Raw genomic sequence first — 16145 nt, forward strand, 5'->3', positions numbered from 1 at the left:
CCTTATGGAGCGAGCGAGCAACTTGAAGTGTCTTTGGCTTACAGCATTTTGCTTGCTTCTTCCTCCTTTGCTTCTCCATTCATTTAAGTTCCTTATATTAGGTTTGACGTAGAGCCTTGCTTACTAATGGAGCAGAGAGCGCTGAGGGCGTGTGACCCTGGAGGTGCTGGGTAAGCAGTATCGCCGCCCTGGCAGTGAGGCAGGGTGGGATGATCGAATACCTGCCTTCCCGCCTCTGGCTGCTGCCTGACTGTCCCGGCGCTTGCCCTGCCTCGCTCCGTGCTGAGGGCAGCTGGCTCGCAGGGCACCTCTGGCCTTCCCTCCTCTCCTGGTGGCCCCTCAGCTTTGTCCTCGCTGGCAGGTGGGCCTGAGGCGGCCAAGAAAATGGCTGAAGTGAAATACAGCAAGCGTTTAGAGCGATAGCCAGGCATGGGGAGGGCTTAACTTGAGTTTGGCCTCTCTGCCCTGGCTCCGGGGTGAGGACAGGCGTTGGTCCCCAGGGCCTGGGTCGCCGTCCTGCCTTGAGGGGATGACAAGGACCGACCCCAGGAGCCATGGCGGGGTGGGGGTGTGCGGGGCCGGAGGGGGCCTAGGCCCAGCCGCGGGCTGAGGGGCGCCTGCGGCGGCGGGGCCCCGAGGAGCGGTCAGCGGGGCCCGGGGCAGTGCACGCTCCTGAGGAGATGGCGGCGGAGGGACCCCGCCTCGCGCTCCCGCCGGGTTAAACGGGGTGAGGCACTCTTTGGCCGCCGGCGGAAGCAGCCGAGCGCTGGGGCCTGCGCGATGCGGCCTATAAAATGCATGGGGTGGCGCGGAGGTCCCGGCAGTCGGAGCCGGGGCTGGCTGGGTGTAGATCGGTGGGGAGGCGCGGGCGGAGCGTCGGGAGCCCCAGGAGGCGGTGGCGGCCTGAGAGACCCCCTCTGCACCCTCACTGCTTCCTTCCCTCCCGCGGGGCGTGCGGCGGCGACAGCGACAGCCACCCCCGGAGCCGCGGGCCGCGCCTCCCCCCCCGCCCTGCTGGATGCTCTGGGGCTCGGTCCCTGAGGGGGGCCGCGGCGCCGGCAGCCCCCGCTGTGGCGGGGCCATGGGGGCGGGCAGCGGCAAGGCGCGGAGCCCCCTTCCCCGCTGAGAAGGCCCCTCGTCCCGGCGCCGATGCCGCGCTGTCCCCTCACACCCGGCCCCTGACAGACTTCCCCCCCTCCGCCCGCCTTCCCCGCCTTGCCCTCCCCATGCCAGACGGAGCCCCTCGCCTCGGAGACGCCCTGCAGCAGCCCCGCCGGCCCGGGGGTCTGCGGCTGCCCCCGCGGTATGAGAGGAGCTGCCCCCGCCGCCGGGGGCAGCCAGGAGAGGGGCAGGCTCCCACCCCGCCGCCGGTTGCCGTGAGGCGGCTGTAGCTGCCTCGGCTGGAGGAAGAGCCCCTTTGTTTTCTCCTCCCTCCTTCCCTCCCTTCTTCCCGGGGCTTCATGCCCCGCTGAGGGATGATGGAGGTGGTGGGGGACTTTGAGTACAGCAAGAAGGACCTGATAGGACACGGAGCCTTTGCTGTGGTCTTCAAAGGTCGCCACCGCAAGGTAAACAGCGATGGGCTTCGCCCGCAGCCGGAGCGGGGCTGGTTACACAACCCCTGGCCGGGGCAGGGGCCGGGGTCTCTCCGCGGGGCTGCAGCCGTCAGGAGCCCCTCCCGGTGGGTGACAGCTGGGGTGGGGGCGGGGGGTGGGGGTGGTGTCCTCTGGGGAGTTTTGTCGTGATTTGGGTGTTAGGGGAGAAAAAAAGAAAGAAAGAAAGGTGTGGGGTGGGCTGAGGTACCGGGGCGGGGGCGGCGGGGCCCGGGGCTGGGCCTGCGCCCGGGGCAGCCCCGGCGGCCGGCCTGCTGCTGCTGCTGCAGCCCGCGGCGGCCCGAGAGCCGAGCAGCCGGCTCCCGGCCTCCATAAACCCTTTTTTTTTCCCCCCTCTCCCCTAAAAAACCAACAACCTATCTGCGTTCCCACCTCTCCTCTCTGCTGTTTGGTAGCTCCCTAACATAACGGCGAGTGGAGAGTTGCAGCTGTATGGGAGGCTGAGCCCTTTGTTTGTCAGGAGGGTCATGTTTATCTCGCTGGATAACGAGGGATCTAATGGAAAATTGTCTCCTTTGGGATTGGCTGAAGATTTCTTAAATTCAGAGGTGTCTGGTTTCGTGGCGTGGCTTGCTAATCACCCCGGATATTCATAGTTACGTTATGGTTTCTTGATGCTGTGAGAGTTTATTCTGGTGTTGGTGCCTAAAGTGCTCTGCTTTCCAGAAAACAACTCTTCAGATTTATCATATTGGAGCATTAGGGCAGTACTCGCAACTTGGAGAGGCACAGTGCAGTGATTTTTGTGTAAAAAAAAAAAAAAAAAAGGGGGGGGGGGGGAAAGGAAAACAATCTTTAAAGGCCAATGGAGATGCTCCCACCTTACAAATAAATAGGCAATTTATTTTTAGATAATATATGAATAGCCAATGTACAAGTTTACTTAAAAGAACAGATGTTTTCTTGTGCAATTTTCAGCTGTAGAGCATAAGAAGGCTGAAAATGGGAAGTCCTTAAAGGAGAGTAAAAGTAACTTGATCATTGAGAGAGGACTAAAAAGCAGATACATAGCACCATTACCAAAAAATAAATGGGATATGATTACTTGCTTCTTTTGTTTTTTAAATGATTTTTAATTCATGAAAATGCAGTATAGCTGCAGCTGGATTTTAATAGCTGTCTAAGCTATTGTGGAATGAAATAGTTCATGATGGTGTCATGTGATGTAGTAATCACTGGTGGGTAGAGTAGGGGTGATCTCGCAACTTTTTCTCCAGTGCTTTACTAGCTAGTTGTTAGTGGATAAAGTTAAAAAATATAAAACTGACTATACATTTTTGTTTGTTTGTTTCCAGAAAACTGATTGGGAAGTAGCCATAAAGAGTATTAACAAAAAGAACTTGTCAAAGTCACAAATCCTACTTGGAAAAGAAATAAAAATCTTAAAGGTATGTTAATTTGCAGTGATTTTTAAAGCTGCTTTACTTGAAAAGGAAGAGAGACTTTTGACCTAGTTCATTCCAGGTCATGGGTAGTATCACAGTAATTGCTATTCTGCCTTTTGTTTCTTTGTTAGTTCCAGGAGAAATCCAGAACTAAAAAGACCAAGAAAAAAAGAAAAAGATACTTTTTTAGTCCTGGAAATGATCTCAGAATAGGTTACAGGCATGCTTTTGTAGTTAAAAGTGGAAAGTTGTTGTAGATCCAGTCTCTGTGCTTTGCTTATTGCACATGTAGAAAACTTTGTCCTTCAGGATGGCTAATGTGGCACCTTTCCCAAGCAGTGCATACAACAAAAGTCATAGCTGAGGGTAAAACATCAGTCTTTGATCTTTGCTCAAAGATGCCTTGAAAGCTAAAATTGGCATGCTGAATTTGATTCCTGAAGCAGTCTTCCCACTTCTGAGTTGTGTTAATTGACTTAAAATGTGTAGTGTGGCTCTAATGAAGGAAATAAAACGGAGCATCATTTAGTTTTTCAATTCTATTTTACGGAAACGTCTCCTTGGATGGTCTCTCAGCATTCTCCGCTCTCTGAACTTCACCACATCTCATTTTACATAGCTTTGCAGTAATAATTAGTGCTCCTTTCTTTCTGTGTTTCCAAGCTTCTTGAGATATGTCACTGTTTTATATACTAATAGATACATATTATATTCTAGTATATTTATTATATACCAGAAATTATAGTGTTGGGTATATTAGAGTGCTGCAAGTACTTAGCAAAGTCACATGTTTTTTTGAGCAGTTACAAATAATTGCATGAGCTGTCCTGTGAGTTTTATTCGGTGTTATTTGGTTTGATTTCCTTTTTATTGTAAAATGGTAAGGTTGACTTGAACATAGTGTAGTTGGTTACTCCGCTAAGCAAGAAATTGTGTGAGAGTATAAATTTAGTCAGTTTTCAGTACTCATTAAAGGATCTTGTGCTGTAGTACTTTCTGTAACAAGACGTAGAAAATAAGTTCTGGAACCAAATGTTTTTATGACTTCTGAAGATATTGCCTAATTTCCTATTCCTGTAAATATTGTCTAAATAGCTGGGATTTCCTCCAAATTCCATCAGATGGTCTAAAAAAGATGCTACCTTTCTTTGTAAAATTTGGTTCTCTTTGATTATCACCTAGCATATTAAATTTAAAATAATAATAATAACAGGCTATTTCCATAATACAAATATTTTGTTTTACAGGAACTTCAGCATGAGAACATTGTAGCTCTCTATGATGTCCAGGTAAAATGTATTTTGATGCCTTTTTCTTCATTAAAATTTATTTATGAAAATATAATGTATATATATGTATACTGAGTAGAAAATTTTGAATGGCTGTGTATTTTGTTGCTATAATCAGTTTGGTATTTAGAAAAAGAAATCCAGTTACCTAGCAGTGGCAGGGGAGTTCTGTCATCTTCAACACACTATGCACTTATTTTGTATTGGCTCTTTGTAATAAGCAGGATGCACAGTTGGGATAGAAAGCCATGAGGAATACAGTTTACTTCCAGGCAGCAGGGGCAAGTGGCAGCCTGAGGACCTCTGCAGAGGCTGTTTGTGTAGTTTGGTCCTGTCTCCAGAGAAAAAGCATCAGCTGGCTGGGAGCTCTGTTGGTGGCAGTAACTATTCTCCTGAATTAGCCTTGTTTCCTTGGCCCTATAATTTAATTGGAAAGTGGGTGTTTGTGGATAACGACTGAATACACCTGAAGGAAAATGTACTGGTAGGAGTTGATCTGAATGGATGAAGCAAGTGACGTTAAGAAGTCAACATAACTTAAAATACTCCGTTGTAGAAAAGGAGCAGCATCTTTGAGATCTCTGTAACAAAGAAATGTATTGTATAGCCCTGTGTCACAGTGATAAAGAACTGAAGGAAGTAGAAGACCGTGATCACACATGTATATATTACTGTTGCCTGTGTTCAAAAGGATAGGATAAAGTATAAAAGCCAAGCAGACATCTGAATCTTTTCAAGTAGGAGAAATAAGTATTAAATTGCTTCAAATTGTCTTCCTCTCTTTATTCCCAGGGTTCTGCCTGATAAGGTGAAGGAGTTAGTTTTCTAGCCTATCTAGGGTAGTGTATTCTACTTAGTAGGAAGTACATTTTTTGTATCCTAAGGCCTGCAAGTGTTGAGTAAAGCCAAATATGACGTGATGTAGGTTATACAGCCATTTGTTCTGCTTGAATAAGAACTATACATTTATCTCCTGGGCTCAATTCTAATCTTAAATACAGTGTTACATTTATGAAAAAATTATTAAGAACCAACCTTGGGGCATTGCATAGTTAAAGGAATGCAAAACAGACATTTTGACGTTCTTCAATGTTTTCTGTCTTTACACATTTGCATCCTAAAAGGGTTTCAGCTTACGTGTAGATGTGTATCTCTGTAGCTATAGAAATCTGTGTTCACATGATATACGCTAGGCAGGCTCAGGTTTTATTGTGTGTAGCACTACAGGACACATACTAACTTCTGTTGACTTTTGGTACAAAGCGATGGTGTTCATGTAGTAACAGACTATGCATCAAAACTTCCCATTTGGATGTGTAGACTCTTTTCCCTCCTGGGTCTTGACTTCAGTACTCAGCATTTTGAATGATATTAGCTGCTCTGAGAGGGAAAGTATAGTCTCTTGTGCTTCTTGAAGAGATGAGGTTTTTCTGAGTATTGCTAAGTGGAAATAATCTCTCAGCATCCTAAATTTAGTAAATCCAGATATCTTAAAAGAAACTGGAATTGTTGACTGAGGGCGTTGGTGTGTGAGTAAGCAGCTGAATTTCAGATCCATCACTTACAGTTGCTTATATGTGAAGATTACTTACTAAGCTTTGCAGCTCAACCTGAGGGTAGTTGACTAGATATGTATTTTGATGATTTAACATTGTGTATCTTCTAAGCCTTGGAGAGGCTCTCGCTTCTTTTGATTTATGCACAGAACATCCACAGGCAAAGAGAGAACAGAGCCATACACTCGTCTATGGTTTCTTTACCTAAAGGTTATTTAAAAACATAACTTTTATGCTTTTCTGTTCTGCCACAGGAAAGAGTGCCCTTAGAGTGACAGGACTTCTTGAATGGTCAGTCCTGTACTCTCCATTTGAGAAGGGAATGTTGCTGCTGGTCACTGACTATTGCATTTAAATAAAATGAGAAGTTAAAGCAAAGAGAAGGGAAAACCTCTGTCTCATACCTTGGATATATTTCAAATACATTCATGGCAAACATAAAGCTTGGCAGTATGATGCTACTTCTGTAGAAGAAATTGCTTTGCAAAATATGGTCTAAAGAATGTGACACTTGCACAAATAAGCTTTTCCCTTTCTGCACAAGGCTATGTTTGGGAAATATTATACATCATTAACTTGTATGATTACATTAATTTATAACCCAGCAAGAACGAACACTATGCAAGGCATTCACATGTCTAGTAGGCTGTTACACCTACTAATTTTCTTTAGCATTTCATGTTCTAGCATGTACTGCTCTTTTTGTTTGCCATAGTATTGTGAACACAGTGATATAGCACAGCAGATAAGACTTCAGGATTTCAAGCAATTTTTAAGTTACAGAAGCTATTTTTTTTTCCTCAGTGCTGGAGCCAGTGGAGTCTGTGTCACAGTAGGAAGTTCTCAGTGTGACTGGGAGTCTGTTTTATTTTTATAGTTCTGTTGGTCTGAAGTTTTTCTTAACCTTAGACAGTTTGAAATAAGAAAATGCTCATGTTTCAGATGCACTGTTTGGCAGACCGTTTAGCTGAATAATCCAAGAACTAATTGTTGTACCGAGTTTTCAGATAGAAAAGATGATGTGCAATATAAGTGGCAAAACTAAGTGAAAAAAGTGTAAATTAATTGCAATAAAGAATACATATTTTTACATCTCATAGTATTAAATGAAATTATTTGTACTTAATGGCAGTACTTTATGATTAAAGCTGTATCCCTGCATAGCAATTTGGAATATATCTTTGAAGTTTGAGAATGAAAGGGTAGTTATTATTTTACATATTGCAAAAGGCTTCATTTGGAATTGTTTTCACAGGAGGTAGTTAGATTCCTTCTTTCATCTCTGTTCATTTATGGTTGTGTTCCTGTTGCATGATCTGTCACCAGTCGCACAAGTCAGTGTAATAAAGATACATACACCATTAAGGTTTTAATTAGATCCAAGGAGAACTTGCGAGCCATTCTGCTGATAGTATATGAACATTTTAAAACCTTCTACATTGCTGTTGCTTCAGCTCCTATGAACACCATTTTGATGTGTTACTTAGTATGTATAGGGTGTGCTGAGTTAAATTACTAGAAATGCCCATTCATCTGGAGACACACCCGAATGAATTGGTGTGCCGTTAATGTTCTACGTGCATTGGTCAGCGTAAAAATCTTTTGTTCTGGTGCTGGCACGATAATTGCCCTTGATTTCTGTAAGGTGGTTACATGCAACACTGGCAGGTTTGATATGCAGTTAAGCATTTTATGTAAGCAGAGCACACTGTTGTTGTTTATGCCATCTCAGAAGGCCAGGGATCTGCACACACTAGGGTGTGGAGACCAGTGGTTCTAAGACTGAAGGCATTTGTGGAGATACTTAAATATGAACTCTCCATCTGTGAGAGGCAAATGTTTTGCAGTACTAGGGCTCTGAAAAATAAACACATGCAGCTCACCTCTAAATGTGAAATTAATTTTTTCATGAAGTGCAATGCTTAAAGAAACCCAGAGTGTAATAGATGGGTAGCAAGATGTAACCTGTTGAGACATTTTTTACTTATCTTCTTGGGCAAGAGTTTGGTAGTCTTTCATTCAAGAATAAAAAACTCCTGAACCTCTAAAATGGTATAAGAATGCAGCTCTTTTCCCATGGTGGTGCTATGGGATGTCATTCATCCTGCAAAAGAAGATCAATCTTGGATCCCGTTAATTGGGGAAAGGGAGCCTACTGTTTCTCAAAAGCAAAAGGAGTCTAAAGTAACCTCTAACTCACCAGCCTAAAGTACACTGAGGTCCCTGGATAAAGTATTATACTGAAGTATGAAGGTATCAGTAAGTTATTTGGAATGTGCTATATTTAGGACATGAATTTACAGTTTTATGCAGTTCATGATCCCAAGTGTGTGCTGAGTAGAACTAATCCCTTACACAGTGCCAGACAGTGCCTGTTTTAGCAAATAATTTAATTCAAAACCTCTTTAGAATGTCAGCCATCAGAATGAAAGCCTGTAATGTATCTTGGAGATAGCGTTTTAGAAGAATGAATTAATGTCTTCGCTGTACGGAGTCTGAAGTTTGCTATTGGAACAGTAGTTTAGGGAGAACTAATTTTTAGTGTGTTATTGGAGAAACAGTATCTGAACAGAAACTGTTTCATGTCTTAGCTTGTTGGTACATAGCAGACAAAATAGCTGCAGCTGCTTCTGCTGTCCTTGAAAGCAGTGAAAGCTAGTGGGAACAAAGCCAGTGGTCCTTCTGGTACCTACACCTCAGCCTTTACTTATGCACAAGTGCCCATGAGTTCTTACTAGGGATGCTTATGGAAGGAACCATATTTATCTATACCTGTTGTTTTACCAGTGGGAATTAAATATTGCTGTTTGGTTTACCCAGGGACTCCAGTTGGTCTGGTAGTACTGCATATGTTTCCTGAGGCATTTGCTTCAAGCATTCTGGTGTGCGTGTTCTTGATCTTGGTGTCTCACAGCGTTGCCTCCATACTCTCATCATAGCTGTTTCTGAACTGTCATCTTTTGAATGAGGATGTCTCAATATCTTTTATTTTTTCCCTCAGCTCCTTGATTAAGGCCTTTGTGTTTGTCAGTATCCATCTTCACTGTCTGTGGAAATAGTCATATGAAAACATGCTGTTCAGACAAGTTTTCAGATAAAAAGAAAAATCCTGCCCTGTAGAAATTGTAAAGGTTTTGAAATACTACCTGGCAGCTGATGCTAACTGGACGGTTGGTTACAACAATATTGGACTGCAAGGAATGACGCCAGTGTAGGCGTTGAAGGTTAGGGACAACCAGTTAGAATTTGTTTTGGCCCACAGAACCAAAGAGTTGGGGTTACTACACGGTGCTCAGCTCACCTGCTGTGCCTAGATGCTATAATTTGTATTTCAAAACTGTTTCAGAAGATCTTCTAGTACATGAGCATGTTAAATGTTTGGTGTGCTGTGAACAGTTTTGCCTTTCCTTTGTGTTGTGCAGCAGGCCAGTCTCTTTCACTACGTCCCATATATATTAAAGTACAGCATTTCACATAACAGAAAATGAATGATATGGCTATTGTGGTACATTTCTCCATGGCTGCTTGCTCTTATGTGAATAATTGGCAGCATGCATGCTATTTGAGTCCTACAGGCACATGTCAAGTGACATTTAGTCTGAGACTTAACATTTAGTCGGAACTAACAAAATGTTCAGTCCTTTAGATGATAGGAGCTGAACATGTTAGAAGCTGCTACAGTGGTGCACTTGCAAAGCAAAACAAGAGAATCTATAATACAGTGAGAAACAGCCTTAAAAAGATCTGGACTAGTCCTTTTTCACTAAATCATTAGAACTTTTGCCAAATGTATTTAATGCTCCAAAAAAAAGAAGAGTGTATTCCTGGCCAAAAAAATTAAAGCAAATATAGCACAAATTAACATATCAGAAAATTAATCAGATAATAGCAGTGCACAAGCTGTCAGGTTAACTTTTGTGCTCTTGGGACTCCGATCATAAACTGCAGCTTAACAGTATCTACAGACTTGGAGCAAAAACATAGTAACTATTTATTTGCCACAGTTTCTGCTTTGGCAGCTCACTAAGAGCTCCTTGCAGACTTTCAACTTGTTCTAAAGGGGGACTTCCTAACCAAAAAGAAATCTAGGGTATGTTTCTGCCAATATGCTAGAGTTCTAGCAACAGCTGTCAGAAGTAACCGTGGATGTTTTGACTTCTTTTTCAATTAATGTCTTTTAAATGGAACTACTGCACTGAGCCTGTGATTTGGATTGGAACTTCACATCCCCTGAGACAACTGTTGGAAGTCTGGGATTAAAACACAGCAAGTTTTGGCAAATATGTTGCCTCTTAATCTCTCTCTATTAGGTTTATCTGTTAGCTTTCAGAATTGTAAAATGATTTCCTGTTAACCTTTGTTATCTTTTACTTCAACTTGCAAGTAAAACCTAGATTCAGAGTAAGAAGGAGCAAAAGTAGGTTTTTGTCAAGAAAACTTTAAGCAACAAAGCAAGGCATGCTGGGCAAAACTGTTCCGTAATTGTTGCAACACAACATACATTTGTTTTGCTTGATTATTTTTGTAGGTAGAAGTGTAGACCAGAACAACACCAGCTGCAGTAATTTTATGATCTGTATATCAATGAAAATTTTTGAAAGCTTTGTTATCTATTTCAAGAAGCAGTTTAAAATAGCTTGCTAGGTCAGCTTTATTCCTGAATGTTAGATCTGAAACATGCTGGTTTACTAATCTTTTCATTTTTGAGCACTTTGCTTAGCAAGTCAACAGAAATCACAAGTCTAGGGAATGATGATAGGGGATAGCTTTATTTTTCAGCAAAATAATTTAGAAGGGAAAAATGTGTCTACAGAATTGACTTGTGTTTTCTGAATGTATTCCCAAAATGGAGATCACATTCCCAGTCAGGCTGGCCAAGAACTGTAACGCAAAATTTGAGCAACTGTGAAGGGATGAACAACTTCAGCTGTTTTGAACTAAACCTTGCATTGGTGGGATATTGAAAAGTGCTTGGTTATGAGTTAAAGTTGGGATGAGATGCGGCTGGGGAGCTTGGTACCAGTACTGTGCAAAATATTACTTCTGCAATACGAATCAGATAGGACTTTTGACCAGTCTGGGAAAATCTCTTTGTGAAACCTCTAATCTGCTCTGCTGATTTAATAAAAAAGGATTATCCAAGCTACAATAAGGAAACACACTCTACTTCTTACTATGACGTTAACCCAGTGACTTGCTTGATTATTTTCAATCAAGAATATCAGTCAAAAAAGATGAGTAATGCTATTTGAGGGAAATCTAGTGTAGTCTGTAGCAATGACTTTCTTTAAACAGGTGAGGGCTGGTACAACAGGACAAATCATCAGCTCTGTGTTTCTGAAGAGAGCCGTTTCATTTGAAAGGACTTTGTTTTCAAGGGAATCCAGAAAACACATGCTCTTAGTTCTGTGATGAATAAATGTCTGTCATGAGCTGAGCATTACATACTGCCATAAGCTGCTGTTTTTGTGCGGAGTGTGTTGTGTAGCGGAGGCACTGACGCTGTGGAACATCTATTTCTGATTCATGGGATTGCTATGTTCGGGTGGAAATCCACTAGCTGAGCTTCTTTCTCGTCACTGGAGAACAGACAGTTTCCATGCTTCTTAGCTGTATTGTTATTTTACACATCACAGTCGTCCTTTAAGTGAAGTGATCCTCAGTTGGCAGAATTTTCAGTTTGATAAATTGGGATCTCAGAGTTGCTGTTTGGCATCCTTGGGGTTCCTGGAAGAAAGTGAGCTTCTGTCTGGGAAGATGTTGCAAAGGAACAATGTAGAAAGAAACAACATTTATCATTGTGTATTTTCAGTAATTTACAGAGCAAGTGATTACTTATCTTTTTTTGCTTTAATGTATGCACTTAGGTTTTGAGGCATTTATAGGATTGCAAATTATGGTTCATGTTAGCCACAACTGTTACAGAAACATTGAACAATTGGGGCTTCCTGAAATGTGATCTGCTGCTTTAATATTCTATATTGGTTGGAGTTTGCCTTTCTTTCCCAACAGATTTGACTAATGTTCCTAGAAACTTGCTTTCTTTGAAGCTCATTTCCAAATGTAAACAAATCTGTAATGTGCTTGATGTTCTGAGCTGGAAAGAACCTCAAATGCATTTCTGTAACACAGATGAGAGTGGCTGAACTAAATGCTTCCAGAAAGTGAAGCAGCCTAATACAGTCTTGAATTAACCTTAAAACATCCGGTTCATCTTGAACTGTACTTACTACAGTTATCTGTAGTGGATATCTGTATCTGTGATGGATTGGTAGAAATCGATTTTAATGGGTTGTGTCATCCATGTGCTCTGCACTGTGTGTGATAATTAGGGTAGTTGGTTTCCCTAGCCTGGGCCCATTTTTACTTTATTTTTCTTTTTAAAGCTTCCTAGCCTGACCTGTTAGTGAGCCCTTGAAAATGGCACTCTTGTCGTAGTTCTTGCCAGTATGGTCAAATTGAACGTGGGCTGACATTTTAATACAAGCGCTGAGAAAGGTGGCTGAGTTCACAGCTTTTGCTTTGCCATGCGATGTCCCTTTTGACTTTTTTTTGACACTAGTTAGCAGAATACAGTCAGACTGTCTACCGTTCCACTTCCAACTGGGGCATATGCCTGACCTTGTCTGGTATGCCATCTCACTCTTTTCCTTCAACTGTCTTAAAAACATCTTTTCCCACAAGCTGTCAACCTTTGTTTAAGTTTATTTTTAAAGTGAAAGGGAGGTAACATACTATGTAACTAAAAACATATCCTGTTTATTGTATACTTGCCTTATGTTTCCTTCTAGTTCTCCTTGTGTTCTTTCAGTCTTACTCGATCAGCTCAGAGGGAAAAAATGCTTTTACTTTATAAAAGATCTCTGAGTGTCTTCAACTTTGTAGGCACAACAAAACTATTTTATGCAGGAGACTGTGGAAAACAATGTTGATTATTGGCATAGACAGGTAGGCTCTTTCTTCCCTCACACAGAATAAATATTTGTAAAAAAGGTGAATGTTCTTGTTACAGTTGGGTTTAAGCATAGAGATTTTTCCTGCATTTTTGTGGAGTGTGTAGATAATTTACAGTAGAAGTTAGCTAATCTGTCTTTCAGTAACTTTTACCCAGTTACAAGAGAGGAAATTCAGGTTGCAAATAGGTCGAAGGAGGTCAGTGCTTTGGAAAATCTCAGTAGGACTGCCATAACATATCATGCCTTTGCCATAAGGCATTTAGGTCCATGGTGGGGACATGCTTCTGCCAGTGACTTGCTGAGGGAGATACTTTACAGAAGTATGCATGATTCCTGAATTAATTATCCTACAAAATAGCATTTGGGAATCAGTTTATTCCAGACAGTTAACTGCTCTGTGATTTCTGACTGACCTTCGGCTTGTCAGATGGCAGAACCAAAGCTTGTTTTACCCAGAAGTGGGGAACATAACTTTGGAATTCCTCCTTAGAAAACTGGTTGTCATAGCCAAATCGTCTCGCTTACAGTTGGTAATTCTGTCCAGTATATTTGTGACTAAATATTATTGTCCTGTTAGTGTCTGATTTCAGTGATGTCTGATAGCGAAAGTTTGGTTATTTGTAAGGGCTCTTAATAGAGAGGTTGTGTTGATAGAGCAGTCCAAGGCAGGTGAAAACTAAGGGAGCAACATACAGTGGAAACTGATGTTACTTACTGTATGATGCTCTTTCAAATGATAGCTTTAGTCTTCAGGATATTGCCTGGTGATTATTTTTTTTACATATACTAATGCTTTTGAAAATGTGAAGTATTTAATGGTGGGGGATGTACGTATTTGCTACCCTCTAAAACAGTGACTTTAACATAAGGTGTCTCAGTTGATTGAAAAAATCTCATGTTACACTTGGTTAATGCAGGTACTGAAAGCTTTGTCTTGTCACATTCTTAAATGAGATTTGTTCTCCTCCTCTTTTAGGAAATGCCCAATTCTGTCTTTTTGGTAATGGAGGTATGTGTTAACATATATGTTTCTTTCTGGCTGATTTTAAATATAATTTTTAGACAAAACTTCTTTGAACAGCTGCAAAATAACCATGACTTGTTAAAGCAAGCAATTTTGAAAACTAGATTATTAATTTCCTAGGCACTACTAAATTTATCAGCAGTGTTTGTTCCATAAATTATTCAGTTTCATTTTATGATACTGTAAGTATTGATGAAGTGTTATACCTCAAATTATTAATTACAAATAATTGACAAAACAATTTTAAGGCAAGCAGCTGGAAAGGATCTTCTGATTTTCATGAAAAGATTACAACGTGAAAATTATATAGCAAGTATTTTAGTGCTTGTGTTTTGAATAAAAACCTTTCTTTTTAACAGTACTGCAATGGTGGGGATTTGGCAGATTACTTACAAGGTAATTGATTACTGTATTTCCCTATTAAGAAGCTATTGCATTACATGTTTATATTCTGTATTCCTGTAATCCATTGGTGTTTCTCTGAGATTTTTTTTTTGCTTGTGGTTTAAATATTTTTCTGTTCATGGAATGTCTGTAGTTCCACAATGCATGTTCAACCTGGTGTGATTTTAGAGTACCCTCTTTATAAGAGTAATTGAATTCACCAAGAATGCGTTTAGTGTTGTGTTCTGTCTCCAGCCAAGGTAGCAGCAGAGTGCTGTTCGTTGCCTGTTTGTATGCCACCCTGGGAACTTGAAAACTAAATTTTGAAGCTGCAGGAAGACATAAGGTTTTGCATTTGTTTAAAAATATTTCCCAGTGTTTTTAAATGCCACTCATAATTGAAAATAAAACCCACAAAGTAGCAATGAAGCTGAATAAAATAATGCACAGACAGAAAATGCTTTTTGCCACTGCTTTCAAAACCATTGAATGTAACATTCTCTTATTTGTAAATGAGGGAGAAGATGTAGCTAACCGTAAGTAGCATGCTGAAAGATGTGTGGTTTTCTATTTGCAAAGTCATATTTTGGGGGCTGCTCCCAGTGTTTTGATTCCACTTGCTTTCTTTTCCAAGATGTGAACTTAAAAATACTGAATTACTTATATAATAATGCATTCTACAAAGAGGCAGTTCTGACTTAGGAGAGATTTTACCTTTCAACATGGCTCTGCCCGAAGTGAAGACAGAAGTTACAGAATCATGACAAGTGGAATCTTATTACAAACAAGATTTTGAGCAGAGATGTTAATCTTCATATTTTTCTTGATGAAAATATTCTTCTACTTGTCTTTGTATCTCAGTATGTTGAAGGAATCTTTTTGTGAACAGCTATTGTTATGGTAACTGTGTATATTAAAAGCCTAATTCACTTCCCATTAAAATCCTTGGAAAGACTCATACAGTATAATCCAGCTCCTTGCGTTCGGTACTTTTTCAGACTGCAGAATGGGATAATACCTTCTGAAGAGACTTTGAAAAGTACATCTTATTTTTTCCCTTCAAAATAAATTCTATCATGGATGAAATTTTTGAGCAGGGGGGTTATCTGCATCCTCATGATAATTTGTTTAAAGAACAGGTTTTACAGCTTCAGGTTGTAACGTGATTGTAGATACATTTAATGTTCTAAACTGTGAAGTTCTTTTATTTTCTTGGCTCTCTTGTCTTTTTAATGAGTTTAGGATTTAATGGTGATTGAGAAGTTTTATGATTATTATGCTAACAAGTTGAATAAACTACTGTGAAAACAGCTAATTCAGAGTACTGTAGCTAGTGTAAAACTATGGAGATGTATATGTTGTTGAGAGTATATACATTTGTAGAAAAATACTGGAGATTGGATTGTTCTGAATGTAATTCACTATGATTTGATTGTCTTCATTGTTTTCACAGTTGATCACTGTGAAGTTTATTGCTTTTTGCCCAAAGATAATGGTATTTATTTTCTCATTTGCTAATGTGTATGTTATTTCCAGCTAAAGGAACTCTTAGCGAAGATACCATCCGAGTGTTCCTCCAGCAGATTGCAGCAGCTATGCGTATTCTGCACAGTAAAGGAATCATTCACAGGGATCTTAAACCACAGAATATTTTGTTGTCTTATGCCAGTCGTAGGAAGTCAAGTGTCAGTGGCATACGCATCAAAATAGGTAAATATGCTTTTCTCTGATCTAAAGGTAAATCATCACTGTTGGATTGTTTCCCTACTCAGAAGGGCCTTTGTAGTTAAAGCGCAGAGGGTGTACTGGATATGGAGTGTATTAAATTGATGCAAATCAGACAGTAAGTCTAGAACGATGAGCTTTATGCTGTAATGCAGATTCTCAGTATAAAAAAGATTGAGTCATAAAGACCTTTTTGATTAAATCTGCAGGAAA

At 40.8% G+C, this 16145-nt stretch overlaps 1 protein-coding gene across 2 annotated transcripts in view; it reads left to right on the forward strand.

The window, feature by feature from the left end:
• Positions 1-1442: 1442 nt before the first annotated feature.
• Positions 1443-16145, forward strand: part of ULK2 (unc-51 like autophagy activating kinase 2) — a 40610-nt gene continuing 25907 nt past the window's right edge. For both annotated transcript variants that reach the window (XM_050908883.1, XM_050908884.1), the window contains exons 1-6: positions 1443-1568; positions 2909-3001; positions 4246-4287; positions 13776-13808; positions 14183-14219; positions 15744-15917. In XM_050908883.1, coding sequence (XP_050764840.1) covers positions 1476-1568; positions 2909-3001; positions 4246-4287; positions 13776-13808; positions 14183-14219; positions 15744-15917 — 472 coding nt within the window. In that variant the 5' untranslated portion in view covers positions 1443-1475. The remainder of the gene's footprint in view (positions 1569-2908; positions 3002-4245; positions 4288-13775; positions 13809-14182; positions 14220-15743; positions 15918-16145) is intronic.

This window comes from Gymnogyps californianus, chromosome 20 (assembly GCF_018139145.2).
Source record: "Gymnogyps californianus isolate 813 chromosome 20, ASM1813914v2, whole genome shotgun sequence".
NCBI lineage: Eukaryota > Metazoa > Chordata > Aves > Accipitriformes > Cathartidae > Gymnogyps > Gymnogyps californianus.